This window comes from Oncorhynchus gorbuscha, linkage group LG06 (assembly GCF_021184085.1).
Source record: "Oncorhynchus gorbuscha isolate QuinsamMale2020 ecotype Even-year linkage group LG06, OgorEven_v1.0, whole genome shotgun sequence".
NCBI classification, from domain to species: Eukaryota; Metazoa; Chordata; class Actinopteri; order Salmoniformes; family Salmonidae; genus Oncorhynchus; species Oncorhynchus gorbuscha.
This window is the reverse complement of record NC_060178.1, coordinates 23,375,177-23,394,649: the sequence shown is the minus strand read 5'-3', so window position 1 is coordinate 23,394,649 and position 19,473 is coordinate 23,375,177. Positions and strand designations below refer to the sequence as shown.

Below are 19,473 nucleotides of genomic sequence, written 5' to 3'. Positions count from 1 at the left end.
CCCTCCGCTCAAACCTTCTCCAACCTATCTCCTGATTCTGCCTCCTCAACCCTCCTCTCCTCCCTTTCTGCATCCTTTGACTCTCTATGCCCCCTATCCTCCAGGCCGGCTCGGTCCTCCCCTCCCGCTCCGTGGCTCGATGACTCATTGCGAGCTCACAGAACAGGGCTCCGGGCAGCCGAGCGGAAATGGAGGAAAACTCGCCTCCCTGCGGACCTGGCATCCTTTCACTCCCTCCTCTCTACATTTTCCTCCTCTGTCTCTGCTACTAAAGCCACTTTCTACCACGCTAAATTCCAAGCATCTGCCTCTAACCCTCGGAAGCTCTTTGCCACCTTCTTCTCCCTCCTGAATCCTCCTCCCCCTCCCCCTCCTCCCTCTCTGCAGATGACTTCGTCAACCATTTTGAAAAGAAGGTCGACGACATCCGATCCTCGTTTGCTAAGTCAAACGACACCGCTGGTTCTGCTCACACTGCCCTACCCTGTGCTCTGACCTCTTTCTCCCCTCTCTCTCCAGATTAAATCTCGCGTCTTGTGACGGCCGGCCGCCCAACAACCTGCCCGCTTGACCCTATCCCCTCCTCTCTTCTCCAGACCATTTCCGGAGACCTTCTCCCTTACCTCACCTCGCTCATCAACTCATCCCTGACCGCTGGCTACGTCCCTTCCGTCTTCAAGAGAGCGAGAGTTGCACCCCTTCTGAAAAAACCTACACTCGATCCCTCCGATGTCAACAATTACAGACCAGTATCCCTTCTTTCTTTTCTCTCCAAAACTCTTGAAAGTGCCGTCCTTGGCCAGCTCTCCCGCTATCTCTCTCTGAATGACCTTCTTGATCCAAATCAGTCAGGTTTCAAGACTAGTCATTCAACTGAGACTGCTCTCCTCTGTATCACGGAGGCGCTCCGCACTGCTAAAGCTAACTCTCTCTCCTCTGCTCTCATCCTTCTAGATCTATCGGCTGCCTTCGATACTGTGAACCATCAGATCCTCCTCTCCACCCTCTCCGAGTTGGGCATCTCCGGCGCGGCCCACGCTTGGATTGCGTCCTACCTGACAGGTCGCTCCTACCAGGTGGCGTGGCAAGAATCTGTCTCCTCACCACGCGCTCTCACCACTGGTGTCCCCCAGGGCTCTGTTCTAGGCCCTCTCCTATTCTCGCTATACACCAAGTCACTTGGCTCTGTCATAACCTCACATGGTCTCTCCTATCATTGCTATGCAGACGACACACAACTAATCTTCTCCTTTCCCCCTTCTGATGACCAGGTGGCGAATCGCATCTCTGCATGTCTGGCAGACATATCAGTGTGGATGACGGATCACCACCTCAAGCTGAACCTCGGCAAGACGGAGCTGCTCTTCCTCCCGGGGAAGGACTGCCCGTTCCATGATCTCGCCATCACGGTTGACAACTCCATTGTGTCCTCCTCCCAGAGCGCTAAGAACCTTGGCGTGATCCTGGACAACACCCTGTCGTTCTCAACCAACATCAAGGCGGTGGCCCGTTCCTGTAGGTTCATGCTCTACAACATCCGCAGAGTACAACCCTGCCTCACACAGGAAGCGGCGCAGGTCCTAATCCAGGCACTTGTCATCTCCCGTCTGGATTACTGCAACTCGCTGTTGGCTGGGCTCCCTGCCTGTGCCATTAAACCCCTTCAACTCATCCAGAACGCCGTAGCCCGTCTGGTGTTCAACCTTCCCAAGTTCTCTCACGTCACCCCGCTCCTCCGTTCTCTCCACTGGCTTCCAGTTGAAGCTCGCATCCGCTACAAGTCCATGGTGCTTGCCTACGGAGCTGTGAGGGGAACGGCACCTCAGTACCTCCAGGCTCTGATCAGGCCCTACACCCAAACAAGGGCACTGCGTTCATCCACCTCTGGCCTGCTCGCCTCCCTACCACTGAGGAAGTACAGCTCCCGCTCAGCCCAGTCAAAACTGGCCCCCCAATGGTGGAACAAACTCCCTCACGACGCCAGGACAGCGGAGTCAATCACCACCTTCCGGAGACACCTGAAACCCCACCTCTTTAAGGAATACCTAGGATAGGATAAGTAATCCCTCTCACCCCCTCCCCCTTTAAGATTTAGATGCACTATTGTAAAGTGACTGTTCCACTGGATGTCATAAGGTGAATGCACCAATTTGTAAGTCGCTCTGGATAAGAGCGTCTGCTAAATGACTTAAATGTAAATGATGTAATGTAAATACATACATACATACATACATACATACATACATACATACATACATACATACATACATACATACATACATACATACATACATACATACATACATACATACATACATACATACATACATACATACATACATACATACATACATACATACATACATACATACATACATACATACATACATACATACATACATACATACATACATACATACATACATACATACATACATACATACATACATACATACATACATACATACATACATACATACATACATACATACATACATACATACATACATACATACATACATACATACATACATACATACATACATACATACATACATACATACATACATACATACATACATACATACATACATACATACATACATACATACATACATACATCATACATACATACATGCATGCACATACATACATACATACACATACATACATACATACATACACACATACATACATAGTGGGCAGCAGTAATTATTTAGTGTTATGTGAACACAGCAGGGTGAATAACAGCAACGGAAAGAGGAGGAGGTCTGGGAATGACAGACATTGAACCCCCTCCCTCCCCTTCCTCCCGCTGCATAACAAGTGCTAACCCAGGAGCCTAGTTCGATCAGCCACACAGAAGAAGGACATTGATCTGTGTGTGCAATGTGTGTGTGTGTGTGGCATCCATATCTTAGCTGCTTTCACTGTCATACGACCTATCCTGACAACATTGTCTACCTCCTGCAGAAATACCTATAGGCACATAAACGCAGTGACTCAAACATACTTTACGTTCCTTGCAGATTCTAGCTAACATCAAGTTATACAGTAAGCCTCTCCTAGCCTGTTGTGAGGTAAGCCAGGCTTATACACATAAATCATCCATTCAATCTCTTCAAGGGTTTTCATTGGATTTGACTTCCTGTGACTGATACACACTGTAGTTTGTGTTGTTGATCAAAACGGGTTTTCCTAAAGTCATACATCGAAAAGTCCCAGAAGAATGTCATTCAAAAGGACTTCAGCCATGTTTGGTCTGCCTGCGCACATTTTTCTCAAGGTGCTGAACCACATAAATGTGCTTCTGTCAAACCTCTGCTTTTGTTGCTTTGAAAACAACTGGATATATTTAGGCCGAACGGCACACTTCACATGTCTAAGCCAGGACATGCTAGCTGGAGAAGAGGGGGTTGCTGACACTTCACACAATGCCAAAGCAGACCCTGTCAGTGAAGGTGCTGCCCAAGCGGATGATGTGTTATTGAGTTAGTAATGAGGCTCTCTGTTCTCTCTAACCCTTCCCCCTCTTCTCCCTTTTCTCTTTCTCATCACGTCACCCAACTGCCTCCCATTGAGTCTGGCTTGGAGGGGGACGAGTGGGAAGGGGAAAGGTTCTGGAGCGCGGTGGAACATTAAGAGTCTTGAGTCGCCCAGAGAACTCGAGTTCCCTTTGTGCGCTTACCCAGGGGTCAGTGGAAGCCTGTGCACCTCAGCCTGCCAGTGTTGAGAAAATGGGGCAGGAGGGAGGTGGTGGGGAGAAGGTGGGGAGATGTTGGGTGCCGCATTCTCCACATAAGTGTGTGCTTGGGGTGTGACGTGACACAATATAGCTTCTGTTGTGGTTACTCTGTGCTATTATCTGATGTGGCATCATATGGAACCACATTTTGTCAAATTGCACTGGCACGTTTGTGGGAACTAACAAATCGATTGGAACAGTATTGAATATGACATCAGTCTCTCAAGAGCTAAATGGGTTTTACCAAACAACCTCAGGGATCTGTTCTAAACAGCCTTCACTGCTACAGTACTTCAGTGGTCCTCTGTAGCTCAGTTGGTAGCTGTAGAGCATGGTGCTTGCAACACTGGTGGATTGGGTTAGATTCCCCAGAGCACCCATGCGAGCACGTTACATATTTAGTGTCAGTGTTTTCCAGCCCAAACCTCCTCAACGAAGCCTTACTGACACGTTTTAATCTTCCTCATATACATGCTTTGTTTGTTGTTTTACTTTTTATGCACTTTGACATTCCTTGAAAAACGTTACACAAGTTAAATAAATAATAATAATAAGATAGTGGGACTAGGAACAATTACTTTGGCAATTGCCTCTACTAGAAGGATATTACAAGTAATGTATTTGAAATAATAGGACCCCTAATAATAACAATACAATTAGTAGTAGCTTGTAGCTAGTGGTAGTAGCAGTGTTATTATAGTGCTACGTAAATAATAATTGTCTTTATTTCAGTTTAGCCAAATAGTTATATATAATATTTAGAATAATACATAAATAAAAGTGTAATGGCTAAATAAAATGAATGAAATATAAGTGAAGGGTAAGGTACCATTATTCTGTGTGTGTGTGTGTGTGTGTGTGTGTGTGTGTGTGTGTGTGTGTGTGTGTGTGTGTGTGTGTGTGTGTGTGTGTGTGTGTGTGTGTGTGTGTGTGTGTGTGTGTGTGTGTGTGTGTGTGTGTGTGTGTGTGTGTGTGTGTGTGTGTGTGTGTGTGTGTGTGTGTGTGTGTGTTCTTCCACATCTGTCCTCCCTCAGATCCATGTTGTTGGCAAAGCCCACCCGGAGCGTGAGGGGCGAAGCACAATTCCCGCAAACGCTTCCTCCTCAGCGAGTTCAGACGCAGCGTTCTCCGGTGAGTGGAGCTCGGAGGGACCGAGGGTGAGAGGGCAGCTGAGGAGAGGAGAGAGGGAGATATAAGAGAGATAGACTAGACTTGGACGACTCGGACACAGTGTCTGATGGAGATTCCAGCTGAGCAAACAAAAAACCCCAGAAACACCACAAAGCTGAGGGTTTGGAAAAATGTGTGGGTCTGGTAAGGTCAGATTCCCCACCGTAACTAATTCAATTTCACAAACTGTAAGAAAACACGGGGCTCAACAGAGTAGCCACTACAGACGAGTAGGAATGAGAGAGGGTCATCAGCATCTGGCGCGTTCTTGGTTCAGTTACGAGTAGGCACGTTATGGATTCTGAAAAGTAACTAACTCAAATGAATGGAACTTCTTTAAAGTTATATAGTTTACAATTGATTTTGCGTGTAGGTCTACAGCTCGCTGTTTTGACACTGCAGTCCCCACGTGCGGCCACAGAGTGGTGGCCAGCAGAGCCTTGTAGCCGCAGTGGGCTGCTCGGGCGGTGGGCTGCAATACGCTGCTAAATACATTAGTGCTACATTCTGGGAGAACAGGGAGTCGCATAGACAGCGCTCACTTCTCTAAATAAACATTAGTCTTAAAAAGTTTGGCCCCTCGACCTCAGCATGATCGGATTTCACTCTGGATAGTAAAACTTCATTTTTATCGCGAGGTTTTCCCCTTCTTTCCGAAAACCGACTCACATTCGAAACGACTTAAATAAAGTTTATTTTTCACCTTTCTTGGGGAGATAATGTCCTTGAGTTTAAAAAAAGTTTTCTTTAGTTTGCCAAACGATATAACATGTTCCCTAGTCGAGTAACCCTATTTTGAGACTCTATATTCTAGTTGTCATATTTTCCACCTTAATGTTCCTAAAACTGAAACAGAACACATACCCAAGTAAATAAACGTTAATAAGATATAACATTCATATAGTCAACTGCAGGGTAGTAGGCTATGCAACAATTGGACGCAGACCACTGAGGAAGACATATGCGCCCGATTTAAAGGAGTAGACATTTCAGGAGAAAGTTGATCAACACACTAACAAGTGCACATGTTCGTGTTTTGGTATGTCGTCACCATTAATTTTCCTGTGATTCGCAGTAGATTGAAATGTTACATTGTGCGTAAAATATAATTGTGTTTGGAGAGCTCGGGGATCAAGCCTTACGAATTAGAAAGGGAATTCACCTAATGAAATAAAAAACACTGATTAATGAATAGGCTCTATGGGCAATTATAGGACATGTCGTGAAATAGGCCGATGTGTAATTAGGCCTATCCTCCATGAGTAACAGTCCTATCTTTCCTGCGTAATAGGTTGACAAATAGGCCAACCGCAGTTATGGGGAAAACATAGGGATTAACAGTTAACCTCAAGGATAATAAAAGGCCTCATTGCCCCTCATAATATAGAGGTTAACTCATTTGTGGTAGGCCTACTACGAGTTTTTGGAGGGCTTTTCATTCCAACTCATGAGACGCGCCGTTTTCCAGAATCCATTTGATTCTTGTTTGTTCCATGCACACTCATCGAAGTACCAAGGAACATAGGCTATACCCTATCAGTGGCCCAGCATGAAATGGACATACTCTCCTACCGTCTGTTAGTGTCTACTTCTGTTAGCAATATCAGTGTGTTCGAGAAAGGCCACCAGCTGTGCCTTTCTATCAAAGCAATAGCGGGGAAGGTCACATAAAACCCTTGCCTTTTCATTATGTTACCGTTAAGTCCACGCGTTGCTCCAATAAGCCAACAACAACGAGGAACACCCTACTCCAAAAGAAAGACAGGAGTGCCTAGGTTGTCATGGAGTTAATAATCATATTAACAAAACCCTAAATTCGATGTCCGTGCCACCCGCGGAAATCGAATTAGCATAATAAAAACATCCCCATAAAAAGCAATGTGTTTAAGATAGAGACATCTGGTTTAGTTGCATTGGATGCATCTCAATCCACCACATCCGCCTATGTTACGCTTCTGCATCTGAAGTGAATGGTGATAGAGCTAGAGAGGTGTTTGTCAGACCATGAAAAATCCTAAAAATCCGTATTCTCACAAAATCCTATGTAGCATCCGAACGCTTGTCCTACAAATTATTATGACCCCTCTACGGAAAGATGAGACTCTCGTGAACAAAATGGATTTCTCGGTTTTGGTGTCGGTACAGACAATCTGTCAACTTCTGTCTGTAGCCACCGAACAGTTTGGGCTATAATATTAGTATTTTTGTACACCCCTTGTGGAAAGGTGAGACTCTCACGAACACCTTCATGTCAGTTGTTTTGCTCTAAGACACCCACAGGCCTCACAAGACTCGTCTGAAGGTCCCCTGCACCAGTTGAACAAATGTATGGAAGTATATACAGAGACTGTTTAGTTCCAAAAATAAGAGGTTAAATAAATGTGTTTTTTTTTATGTTTCCTGATCTTTTTTATATCTCTCGGATGTAGGACAGACACTTCAGAACAAAATTCATTTTTATATTTTAAAAAATAATCTTATGTTCCAGGTTATGAATCTGTTATTCTTTGTGTTTGTACGCAAATATTTTTTTATATATTGTTTTTTTTCATACTTAAAGGTGTCTTAAAATTCAAAATCAAATAGCAAAATGGTCCTTGGTATGACCTTAAAACAATTCCATATAGCTTAGTAGATCACCATACATCCATAGAAATGCATACATCCCTCCCCTCACCCTGTGCGTGCTCTCTGAGAGGAATGGGACGTACATGAACGAGCAGTGCCAAAGACACGCAAGTGAACGGCGGGCTAGATCAGCTGTTATCACAGTCTGGTGACCAGGGCAGTTGAATATCCACTGTAATTAATCCCCACGTTCTCTGTGTGTGGGATGCCTGGCCAGCAGCAGGTGTCCGTCAGTGTGTCACATTGTGTCAAAGTCGATAAGCGAGCGCTTCCAAATTAAATATTTTGCTAGAGATGAGGGCAGTTAGCTGTCTTTGCTTTATTTACACATTCTAACTTAATTAAGCAGAATATTCCTCTGTCCGCTGCAAAAACACGGAGGGGGCGATTGGGAGCAGAGAATGCCCCTAATTAACAAGTCGTTAGTGTCCATCACAGCGCAACTAGCAGTGACAAATTGACTGGAAAACCTAGCCACTTCTGTTTTTCTTTTGGAGTAGGACGTTCCTTCGAGTTGTTGTTGTCTTATTGGAGCAGAGCGAGTTGCAATTCGGACGTCCCTACCTCATTGAAGTTGACATCTAAAAAGGTTACGGTACGGGTTATGGTTAATGTAAGGGGTTACGGTTATGGTTAGGGTTTAGTCGGGTATGGAAGTCCCAATGATCCGGATAGCACTAACCAGTAGAGAAGCGAGGTTTTGATTTATTGTAGCCCGCGGCTACTCTCCTGCAGGCCACGGTGTGCCTGGGGACCCGGTCATCGCATTCCTGTACTGTGTGCGCGAAAATGACCTTCTCTGCCTGCCTATTTCACAGCCTCAGCCTACAGGCTACCGCCACACAACCAACGTTTTTTTGCAGGCAAGGCCCAAGAGTGCAATAGCAAAACCTCAAATACAATCTTTAGTACCAGTAAAACAAGAGTCCTCGTTTTGAAAGGGGCCAATATTTTACGTTGTTGATTTATTCCGTTCTGCGATTTAATTTGTCCACTGGAAAATGTGTGTTAACATGCTGCTTCTTATAGTTATAGAAACCCGCATCGACCATATCTATCTATATATATATATATATATATATTCTCTGCTCCCAATCGCCCCCTATGTATATATTGCTAGAGCCTAATGGGGCCTAAACTTGGAGTGAAACGTGTAGCCCTATCCATGGCTGAACTCACTTTGCAATGCCGGTTTGAAATGGAGTCCATGACAAAGAAAAACAGAACTGTCTGGCCTCCGGCTGCAACAGGTGTCCGTCCATCATAGTTCATCTCAGGTGACCATTCTCTAGTTAATAGACCAACGGTAATGTTTTGACAAAGCTGAAATGGAACTTTAAGACCTTCTCATAAAGACTTTAGCCAAAGCCATGATGATATGGCAACTGTTTGTTTGTGTTGTTAAACACACCAATACACTGCCTCTCACTGTGGTGCTGCTGATGGGATTTTTTTATAGTAAAGATGCTTGCCTATATGATACATTTCAAGACATGATAGTAAATGCAGATCTTGTATATCCATAGGTTTTTATCAACGTAGGTTTAAATATGATTACACTTTGACATTATAGGTTATTTTATGCAACTCCCTCAATATCTATTTACTTTACAGATACTTACATTAATAAAAGAAAACCGACGTTTTGAATATATGCCAAATAATAATAATAATAATTGTTAATGTATTATTATAACGTTTTATCATCTGAAAAGTATAGCCTATAATACTGTTGTTTTTGTAAATGTAGATGCTATTAATATTTTGAACAAGAAGCCTAATGCCCTATACCCGTTTTCAATATTCACCATTCTGCCCTATGGGTATATCATTTCCCTGGAGGTAGGCCTGTCCTACAAATACATATTGACTAATCGGAATATGTCATTAGGCCTGCAGTATAAATACTTTTTTTTTTTAATAAAAAAATCCAAACTGGGCGTTGTCGAGCGGTAGCTACCTTGAATCATTTAAATTACGAGATAATATTACTTTTTCTTAGAATTTGAGATACACATCTTGCTGCCACCTAATTAACAGGTCGTTAGTGTCCTTCACAGCGTAACTAGCAGTGACAAATTGACTGGTGGTGTAATTAGCATATGAGCCAGAGTAGGATATGCATATTTTAAGCACAACGATTTCATGTAATCCCCTGTCCGCGTGCGGAGGAAAGGTGATGATGCGATGGTTTGGAGCAAGGTGAAACTCGCACAAATTATATTGTAGAGTCATAGCCTAACAGGTTTCCTCAAACTAAATATTTGAAAGATATTCAATATAACGAAGTAAAAATGCATAATCTAATATACTTTTCCATAATCAAAGAAATCCTGTTACAGTAGCCGAATTTAATAGGAGCAGAACTATCGACAGCACCCTTCGATCAAGGAAACTGGTGTGGTGCCATAGTGAGAGGAATATGCCAATCAAAAGCAAATCCATGTCAAAGCATAGGCTACATTTATTTCATTCAGAAAGGCTAGGAGTTGGTCTAGTCATAATGTTGTCATGTTTAAAATATACTCAAAGCATTTCAAACTAATTTTAGTGAGCCGAGCCGTAGAACAGACGACTGTAGGACAGACGACTGTAGAACAGACGACTGTAGGACAGACGATTGTAGGACAGACGACTGTAGGACAGACGATTGTAGGACAGACGACTGTAGGACAGACGACTGTAGGACAGACGACTGCTGCAGAGACAAATAAAGAAACACATTCTGTCCCGAGACTGTGGGTGGTCCTCCTGTGACAAATACACGGCATATTGAGAAAATGAAAGCAGAATGAACATGCTATTAAAACGATAAACAGTTGATTTGGATATAATTGGAGTAAATTATATTTGTGTGATTTGTGACCCGTGAAAGACGTATAATTAGTAATCCATGTTTTTATTCTTATTGTGGGTCACTTTAACCATTACGATGGTCGTTCCTAGGACAGCAGGCCTAGATGCATTATTATTTACGAGACAACTTTTTAATAGTGTTTCCCAAACAAGCACGTATAGAGAGAACGTTCACTATCTCCATTCAAATCTTACTTTAACATTATAATTATTCCACAATAGACTACTGAAAAAGGATCATCTCCTAAAGAGATATTACCACCTATGACTGCAAATAGGCTATTACATACATTTACATTAACAAAATCACAGATTGCGCACATGTTGTCACACATCATGAAACACATTGAGGCAAAAATGACAGACAGTAACCTAGTCGTAAAATAGAACTCAATTGAACATGAAATTGATTTCAATATTATTAAACTAGTAAATAGGCCTGTGTATCTTTTAATTCAGTTATCTCGGTTTTCATATTAAGCAGCATTTTTATCCTTCACTTGTTTGTACCAATTGCAAATACTTTGTCACTTTGTATTTAGTCAACTTCGTTTTGAAGCAGTCACAGCCAGCCATATCTGGATAATGAAATGTTCTGTAAGTGACGTGGAAGGGCTAAAAGTGACGTGGAAGGGCTAAAAGTGACGTGGAAGGGCTAAAAGGCATCTAACTATGCGCTTTGGCTGCTCTAGGAATGGTCAGTATCACTCGTAGATGTGCAAAGGTATTTAAGAGCCACGTCACTAACGAAGGCTCTGGAAAACAACTCGGCTACAAAAGATACATCATAAGAAGGTTCTAATGATGATTTTAACGAGGCACAGTCTTCTTAGGATTGTAGCAGCCTGTGATACCGGAGGGTATCGACAGTGGTGCAGGCAATTGATCTCTTCATGTCCATGTGTTATAGTGAATATTTGACACGAAAATATATTGAATATAATATGTGATACAATACCTAAGATTCAATATGGCCACGGGGTGAACAGGGCCCGTTATCTACTTTTGACAGAGATAGCCCATAGGTCGATATAATATAAACTAAAACAACAATCTTACCCTTTCAGTGCATGATCAAAGTTATGTCAAAGTTGTGTGTGTGTGTGTGTGTGTGTGTGTGTGTGTGTGTGTGTGTGTGTGTGTGTGTGTGTGTGTGTGTGTGTGTGTGTGTGTGTGTGTGTGTGTGTGTGTGTGTGTGTGTGTGTGTGTGTGTGTGTGTGTGTGTGTGTGTGTGTGTGTGTGTGTGTGTGTGTGTGTGTGTGTGTGTGTGTGTGTGACAGCCTAAGTTTAGTGCGATTTTTGGCACCATGTTTAAAGTGAGCTTCTCCTCTACTGTCAAAACGGATTTGGTTTAATTCGTTTTCTGATGTTGCGCTATGACACAGAAACGGAATCGAAAGAAAATCATATGAAAGGTCTACTCCAAGGGCTTTCATTAACACGACGTCAACAAAAGGAGTGCAAGAGACTTCATAAAAGTATGACTATCATGTTTGCGTTCTCTTCAAAGGCTTAGGGTGAGCTGAAGGGGAAAGTGGAAGAGGGGAGTCAGCCCTCCCACCCTTTATCCCTAATAATCAACTGTCAAAAACACCCCATCGAGTAATTTAACCATTTGCACACAGATCTGGTAAATAAAAGAGGCTTCTTTACGCCCCCCTCTGCCTCGGAGCATGTGCTTGGCCAACTTCGAAATGGAATAATCGGTCTGTTTTCTGCACTGAGACGAGTCCTGTCCCGCTACCTCCTTTGTATCTGTCCGGAGACAACACAGACGACATGAAAGCGAACAACCGCGCGCCTTTTGAGAAGATCGCTTTTCAGAGGCAAATGTGTGTGGGTTGTCTCCGATAGAACCCCTCGCTGGGAGCCGCATTGAGCATGGGTCTTCAGTGACAACATCAACAAATGGGCAAAACGCCGGAATGATCCTGGATTAGGATCCTGATGAAAAACGCTGCTACAAATTAGTAACGAAACCCCAAGAGATCGTGGGTATCCATGTAGAACGTTCACATTCAATTACAGGCCTCCAAAACCCGATGTTCCTATTCATTTAGCCCGTTGTTACTTGCCAAAAAAGAGTCCATTATAAACGCCCTGAGAGCCACATAAGAGGAATGAATACATGCCCACTCTTCCAGAATATATCTCACAGCAAAATGTGGGAGTTCAGACATCGCAAATCTGGATTTTAGCGCTTGTTGGCTGTGGGCTACTTTTTGAAAATGTAAAATTGATAATAGAGAAGTAATAAATACTCCTATCGTTGCATGCACGATTTAACTGAGACTTAAACCCATGGCACTATTGCGTAAATGACAATGAACGCTCATAATCGTTTCAGAAAGCGGCTCGTAGTCGGACAATCAAAGACCTGCTTATAGCGTTCAAACTGGGCCTACTCATATAGATTGAAGTTTGACCTCGGAGCTAGATAAATACAAACGTAAGCATATTTTCTATTTCCTTGTGGGATTTTAGGCTTTGGAGTCTTAATGGGTATTCAAATGTTTGAGTAGACCTATGTGTGCAGGCATAGGGCCAATAAAACGTTACAATAAACAAGTTAACGAAAGTCTTTTTAAATTCACAAACATTTATTATTATTTTCATTACAACAAAAAATGACCTATGAACATTAAGTGTCTGTCTGTACACATAACAAACGTTTCACTGATTGATTTCAATGAAATAGACAGGAACGAAAGCACAACAGTTTAACAGGATGAGAGGTAATGCGCTTTACACCAAAACCACATATCTGTCCACTGACAACATGAAACACTATCCATACAAATTCACCACAACACCGGTGTTAAGAGAACGAGGGGTAGTGGGAAAGGGTTAGATTTGTTTAAATAACCCCCCTTGTCTCAATGTGCTTTCTAACAATTAAAACCTGAGTTTGCGTCTCGGTAGCCTATTAACAGTGCTTTATTTCACAACGCACACAATATATATAAAACAATATAAACCATAATAAAAATCTCAATTATAGCTCAGAAACAATTAATTCGTCCCCACAGTGAGATTACATGAAATTGAACTTGCGTTAAAATAGCTGGATCTTTGCTCACGATAGGTGAGGGCCTAGGCCAATGTAGGCCAACGAATACACTCAACATTGTCTTAGAATTTGTTTTCTGACTTCATCATGAATCTTCCATTTAGTGTATCCTATACATATTTTACAATCCATAAATATAGCCACCGTTTCACTTTCCTCTCTCAGATCTAAGAAACATAAGACGAAGAGCAACACTCTATTTCTCAATGAATGTTTATCCTACCTTCACATAAGACGAATAGAACCATAATGGATTAATTAGGATTTCTGCAAGTTTTGCTTTTGCTGCCAGTTTAGAAATGACACATGTTTAGATTTGTAGTTTTGCTGGAGAATGTCTGTGAGCCAGGCTGAAGCATTGCTTCCTGCGAGAGGTTCAAGTGGTTCGAAGCTGAGGCGAGTGCAGGGTTTAACATGGCCAGGATCTGAGCCTGACTGTGGCTGCCCGACTGTGCGCTGTACGGGGAGGCCACGGAGTTAGCTGCACCGATTATATTGTCTATAGAGAAAGAGGGCCGAATCGGAGTGTTAGTGTCCGTCTTGAGAGGCGCCAGGCCGGGCAAGGTCGGGCTTAGTTGAGGGTAGAATGGCTTTCGTAAATCAGCCCCTAATAGAGAGGGCAGGGGATGTGGCGTGGGGAATATTGAGGCTGGCGAGGGGAATCCACAAGATGTATTCTGGAAAGGGAAAGCGCCTGCTGGGAGGTGCGGATGATAGGGGTTATGTGCATGGAAGTTCTGCAGCTGGAGTCCGTAGTTGTACCCATAAGGGCCGTATCCAAACCCGGGCAGGAACCCCCCGGCGTCCCTCAGGATTTCATTGGCTTGGTGCCTCTTGAAGCGCTTCCTCCTGCGTAAAAAACTCCCGTTGTCGAACATGTCTGCGGACTCCGGGTCGAGGGTCCAGTAGTTGCCTTTTCCGGGGTTGCCAGGCTCACGTGGGATTTTGACAAAGCAGTCATTGAGAGAAAGATTGTGACGAATGGAGTTTTGCCAAGCGGGGAATTTCTCCCGATAATACGGGAACCTGTTGCTAATAAACTCACAGATCTCGCTGAGAGTGAGACGTTTCTTGGGACTCTGGAGGATAGACATGGTTATCAGGGCTATGTAGGAGTACGGGGGCTTGACTAGAGCGTTCTTACCAGGCTTATCACCTATCATGGCCCCTGAATCTATACCAACTCCAACCTGGTCAACCGGACACTCGGAGCTGCTGAGGCTGGGGGAGGAACCCCTCTCCCCCGCGTTCTGAGACAAATTATCGTCCGAGTCATTGTCCAGGAAATCGTGATGAAGGTATTTCCCATCCTTGCCAACCGAGATGTCTCCCCCAACCACATCTATGTCCACATCTTCAGACAAAGCAGAGTTGTCGGACATATCCGTACCTAGAGTCATCCTTGGAGAGACTGGTTATCTTCCTTCCTCTCGTTCCGTACCGAGTCTTTTCAGCTCCCAAGCTGGGTGTACTCAGTCCGTGCGTAAAGCACTCAACCGCTCTTCAGAGGACCAAAGCGAACTCCCGTTTACTTCTCCACGCTGCATAGAAACATTAGTGGAATCTAGAAGAGATCAAGACTACGCTTGGATCCAATTGTAACGCCACTCCAACCAGTTGGTATGGAGGCTGTGGTGTCTTTCACCGAGGATGAAACTCTTCTGAATTCAAGCGCAGGAAAACAAAACTGGAATGGAAAATTCAGCCAAGCTATTTACTTGAAGACCACTACAAGCATTTATACAATAATAATGTTTCTTCCTTGCACTCATTTGTGTTTTAGGTCGTTAGTTTACTGTTGCATATATCTGTATGATTATCTTTACCCACAGGCACGAAGCAAGTATCCTGCGTGAGCTTCATACTATTCCCATTCATAGCTCTCAAAAGCTATTTATTCAGCCGTCCCAATCACGTGGTCACGGTGTCACTGTTACCAGGAATTGAAGGAAGGGGGAAAGGGAAGGGAAGACGGACAACGGGAGGAGATGGTGAGTGCACTACTTTACACCTTCTCTTGGGTTAACGATACTCCAATACACACACATCTTCTAAATATGGATTATCATCAAAAGTATTGGTTTTATGTTGTTGGAATGAATTGTAGCTATATCAAAAGACAAACAGGATGGACGTGTCCATAGTATCAGGGATATTGAAACCTCATAGGGTTCAATTCTTAAGAATCGGAGTTAGTTGATTGGATAATAAATAGTCTACATAACACAGCCCAGGTCCAATACCAGACAATTTGCATATTTATGAAGAATGATTTCAAGGCTAAAACATCTTCGTGTATTTGTTTGTTAGTCAGTGAATTAATTCAGTTGTCACTTGAATCTGATTTACAACATGATTCCAATTATGGCCTACTCAATTTCAAAATGCGTTGTAAAATATCCAAAATATTTCGTTATCCAATTTGAAATTATGCACGCTCTCATACCCTTCTAAACAAAACAAAAATATTGCAATACAAATATCCACGATGGCTTTAAATCGATTTAAAAGTGCTCCAATAATTGCTTATTATCGTTGCGGTTAATTAAATAAGTGGTTATTTTGTTTTCTATGACGTTATGCGTTTGGGTCTAATATTATCCCATATTATTGGCCTACCATTTTGACTTTGATTACCACATATGTTATTAACCATTGATAATACACAGTCATTGACAATACACAGTCATTGTAATACAATTGAAAAACGATATTATTAACTGTACATTTTACAATATTGAAACCCTAATTCAGCCAAATCACGACATATGTTATAAACAGTATAATTGTGTTATTAAACTGCACAAATATGTTATTATTAGAATGTATTATTTTATATTAGCCTATTATTATTAATCATATTGTTATTACTATTATTATTGAGTCCATTGGGTTTAAACAAACTTCTGTCCTCTCAGAGTTAAGGAGAATAGAAGCCAACAGGAAACTGTTATCGAAAGGGAGATATATATAGAGAGAGAATACAGATATATATCCTGATTATTCATTTGAAACATGGAGCTGATATAGTAATTCACATCCGAAACTGACAGGTAAATAATATATAACTCCACAGTGCAAGTTTAACAATTGAAAGCAATGTTTTTCAGAATTGAGACTACGGGGTCATTTTTCCATGGAAAGGATCCTTCGTGAATGATAAAATAAGATAATTAGGCTACTACTGTGTAATAATAATGATAGGCCTAATTATACGACAAACAATAACAAGGTTCAATAATAATATGCCCTGTCATTATTTATTTTTCAGAGGAGAAAGGCAACACTAGCTAAGGAATTCCATGAGCATGTCCTCCATTAATTCTCCGATCACTTCTCACGGGTTTTATGTTTAACTTGTCAAAAGTCATTACATTATCCATCTACATTTTCTACATCATTCACATATAGACAAACACATATGCGCCTGCAACCTGCTCTAATTCGTCTTCGTCAGAGTACGCTATGTATGCTATGGGCAGAACAGATGATGGGTCTGTGTGTTTCATGACAGCAGGGGAGCAGCGCTAGCATTACAATTCATTATGTTGCAGAAACATGGCGTTATTGTAATACACATCAGCACCTCATCCGTCTCTGTACAGGACCATCAGCTAACAGGGCCCTTCATGTTAACACAGGCTTCTCCTGCCCAAAACATCACAGCAACTTCATTGGCAACGTTTGTGTGGGTTAACATGGCTTTTTTTTTTTAAATATATAATATTCAATTCAAATTCAAATATTTCAACGAACCTTTCAGGATTTTCCCTATACAGGCCCAAATATCATGAAAAAAGGGGGAAATAGATTTTAGGCGATCCGCACCTGCAAAAGCAAGTTATCGCACAGCAATGATAAACTACATTTCATTTACCTGAATTCGAATAAAACATATCGTCAATTCATGCCAACTCAATTGAATTCATTTTACATCTGATGCATGACTCTCGAGTTCAGGAGGTGGAGAGCGGTTGAAGGTATAGCCTAGCCTAACCGTGCGGAAGTGAAAGTGTCCGGAGTCGACCATGAGGTCCTCTCAATTGTAATTTATCGAAACACAGTCACTCAGTCAGCAAGTCCGTCACAGACCCCAATCCCAATCCTTCCCAGCCCAGGGCAGAGCAGGTCGAGCCCGCCCGTCAACTGGTAGAGGTTGCATTGCTCACATCGCTGAACCAGACAGCTGCATGGGAGAAAGGCCAAATCTCAATTCACAATTGTTCTCTCAAGAAGCTAGACGCTATCTCGCCATCTTAGACTTGAGTTGATTTGGCGAGAAATAACATTATGTAGCCTTTGCCTATTATTCAGGGTTTGGGAGTAACTGATTACATGTAATCTGGTTACAAAAAACTGTAACTGTAATCAGTAACGTTAACAGCAAAAATATTGTAATCAGATAACAGATAACCTACTTTTAAAAAACTAGATGATTACCTCTTGGATTACTTAAAAAAAATTGAAAGGATGTTTGAGGAAAAAAAATACATAAATGACACCTTTCTGTTTTCTCAATGACATTCCATTCAGCATTGAAAAAAGGCACAAGTTTAAGTTTGTTCCAGCTGAGCAAGTCTGACCACAAGTCAGAGACCACTATGATGACACAGCAAATACATTTGATGGATCCTTTTGGTCTTCTTCTAAAACTTCTAAAAGTAATCAGATTACATTAATGACTTTTGGTCATCCAAAATTACATTACTGATTACAATTTTGGACAGGTAACTAGTAACTGTAAGGCTTACATTTAGAAAGTAACCTACCGAACCCTGCCATTGATTATAGATACACAATTACAATTGATCATCTTCCAAACCAAGACATAGATTTTGGCAATCTCATGGGTCTGCATTTCCGCCAGACCCAAAAACAAAAACACTGACAAGAACGAATGACTTAGGAGGCATGTAATAAGCCTAGGGCCATTTTAAAATCACTCGAAGAAACAAACTAGTCTGTAATGGCCTGTAGCATTTGGACTGCCAACTTCAAAATAGTGGTTTGTGCAGCCTTTATAATGGTGGAATTGGTAGCCTAAATGTTTTTTATTATTGCTTCAAAATATTAAATTTTCCTCAAGGGATGAGAACATATTTTACTTTTTTGCTTTTACTTCCATCCATATTGGACTTTGGACCGGAAACATGTCAAGCTCAACAACATTACCATTACATTATCATACGTTATTTTTCCTTTTTAGGCTACTCTGTTTTTCAGTTTGTGACTTATTTGTATTGCATGACACCTAGTGGACAAACTGTAGAATCCGTCACCAATTCCAATCCAAAAATCACTCCGGACAAACCTTTGATAGAGACCGCCAGGTGTCGCTCCAACTACGGGTAAATTATAATCTATTAGGCCGCAGACCAATGATGTACAGACTCGCCAGAGGTACCGTTCGACAGCTAGAATAGCAAAGGTGCATGGATTCAATTACAAATACATTTATGTATGTTAGGGCGGCAGGGTAGCCTAGTGGCTAGAGCGTTGGACTAGTAACCGGAAGGTTGCGAGTTCAAACCCTCGGGCTGACAAGGTACAAATCTGTCGTTCTGCCCCTGAACAGTCAGTTAACCCACTGTTCCTAGGCCGTCATTGAAAATGAGAATTTGTTCTTAACTGACTTGCCTGTTTAAATAAAGGTAAAAAAACATTTTAAAAAATGTCCTAGATAGGCCCTATAACTCAAATATGCCTATCTACCATTAGCCTACAGGTGAGCCAATATGGTCATGTAAAAGACATCATATTGTAAAAAATCGAATTAAATCCAATTGTATTCGTCATGTACACAGGTAAAGGTGCAGCGAAATGCTTTGTGTGCCAGCTCCCTCAACAATCCAGTTAGATTTGGCTACATTATAGAACAAAAATCTACATAAACTGACAATAACAGTAACACTATATTATTGGCCTACGATCTTCTTGGTCAAGTCTGAAACGTGTCTGAAACGTGTGCGTAAACATGGATACATGATGATAGAACTACAAAAAT

The 19,473-nt window shown here is 42.1% G+C and overlaps 1 protein-coding gene across 1 annotated transcript; it reads right to left on the bottom strand.

Moving 5' to 3' along the window:
- Nucleotides 1-12,978: 12,978 nt before the first annotated feature.
- On the bottom strand, nucleotides 12,979-15,333 carry LOC124037060 (forkhead box protein D2-like). The gene has a single exon (XM_046351694.1). It carries the CDS (start codon nucleotides 14,867-14,869, stop codon nucleotides 13,763-13,765), a length of 1,107 nt encoding a protein of 368 aa, XP_046207650.1. The 5' UTR covers nucleotides 14,870-15,333; the 3' UTR covers nucleotides 12,979-13,762.
- Between the last annotated feature and the right edge of the window lie 4,140 nt (nucleotides 15,334-19,473).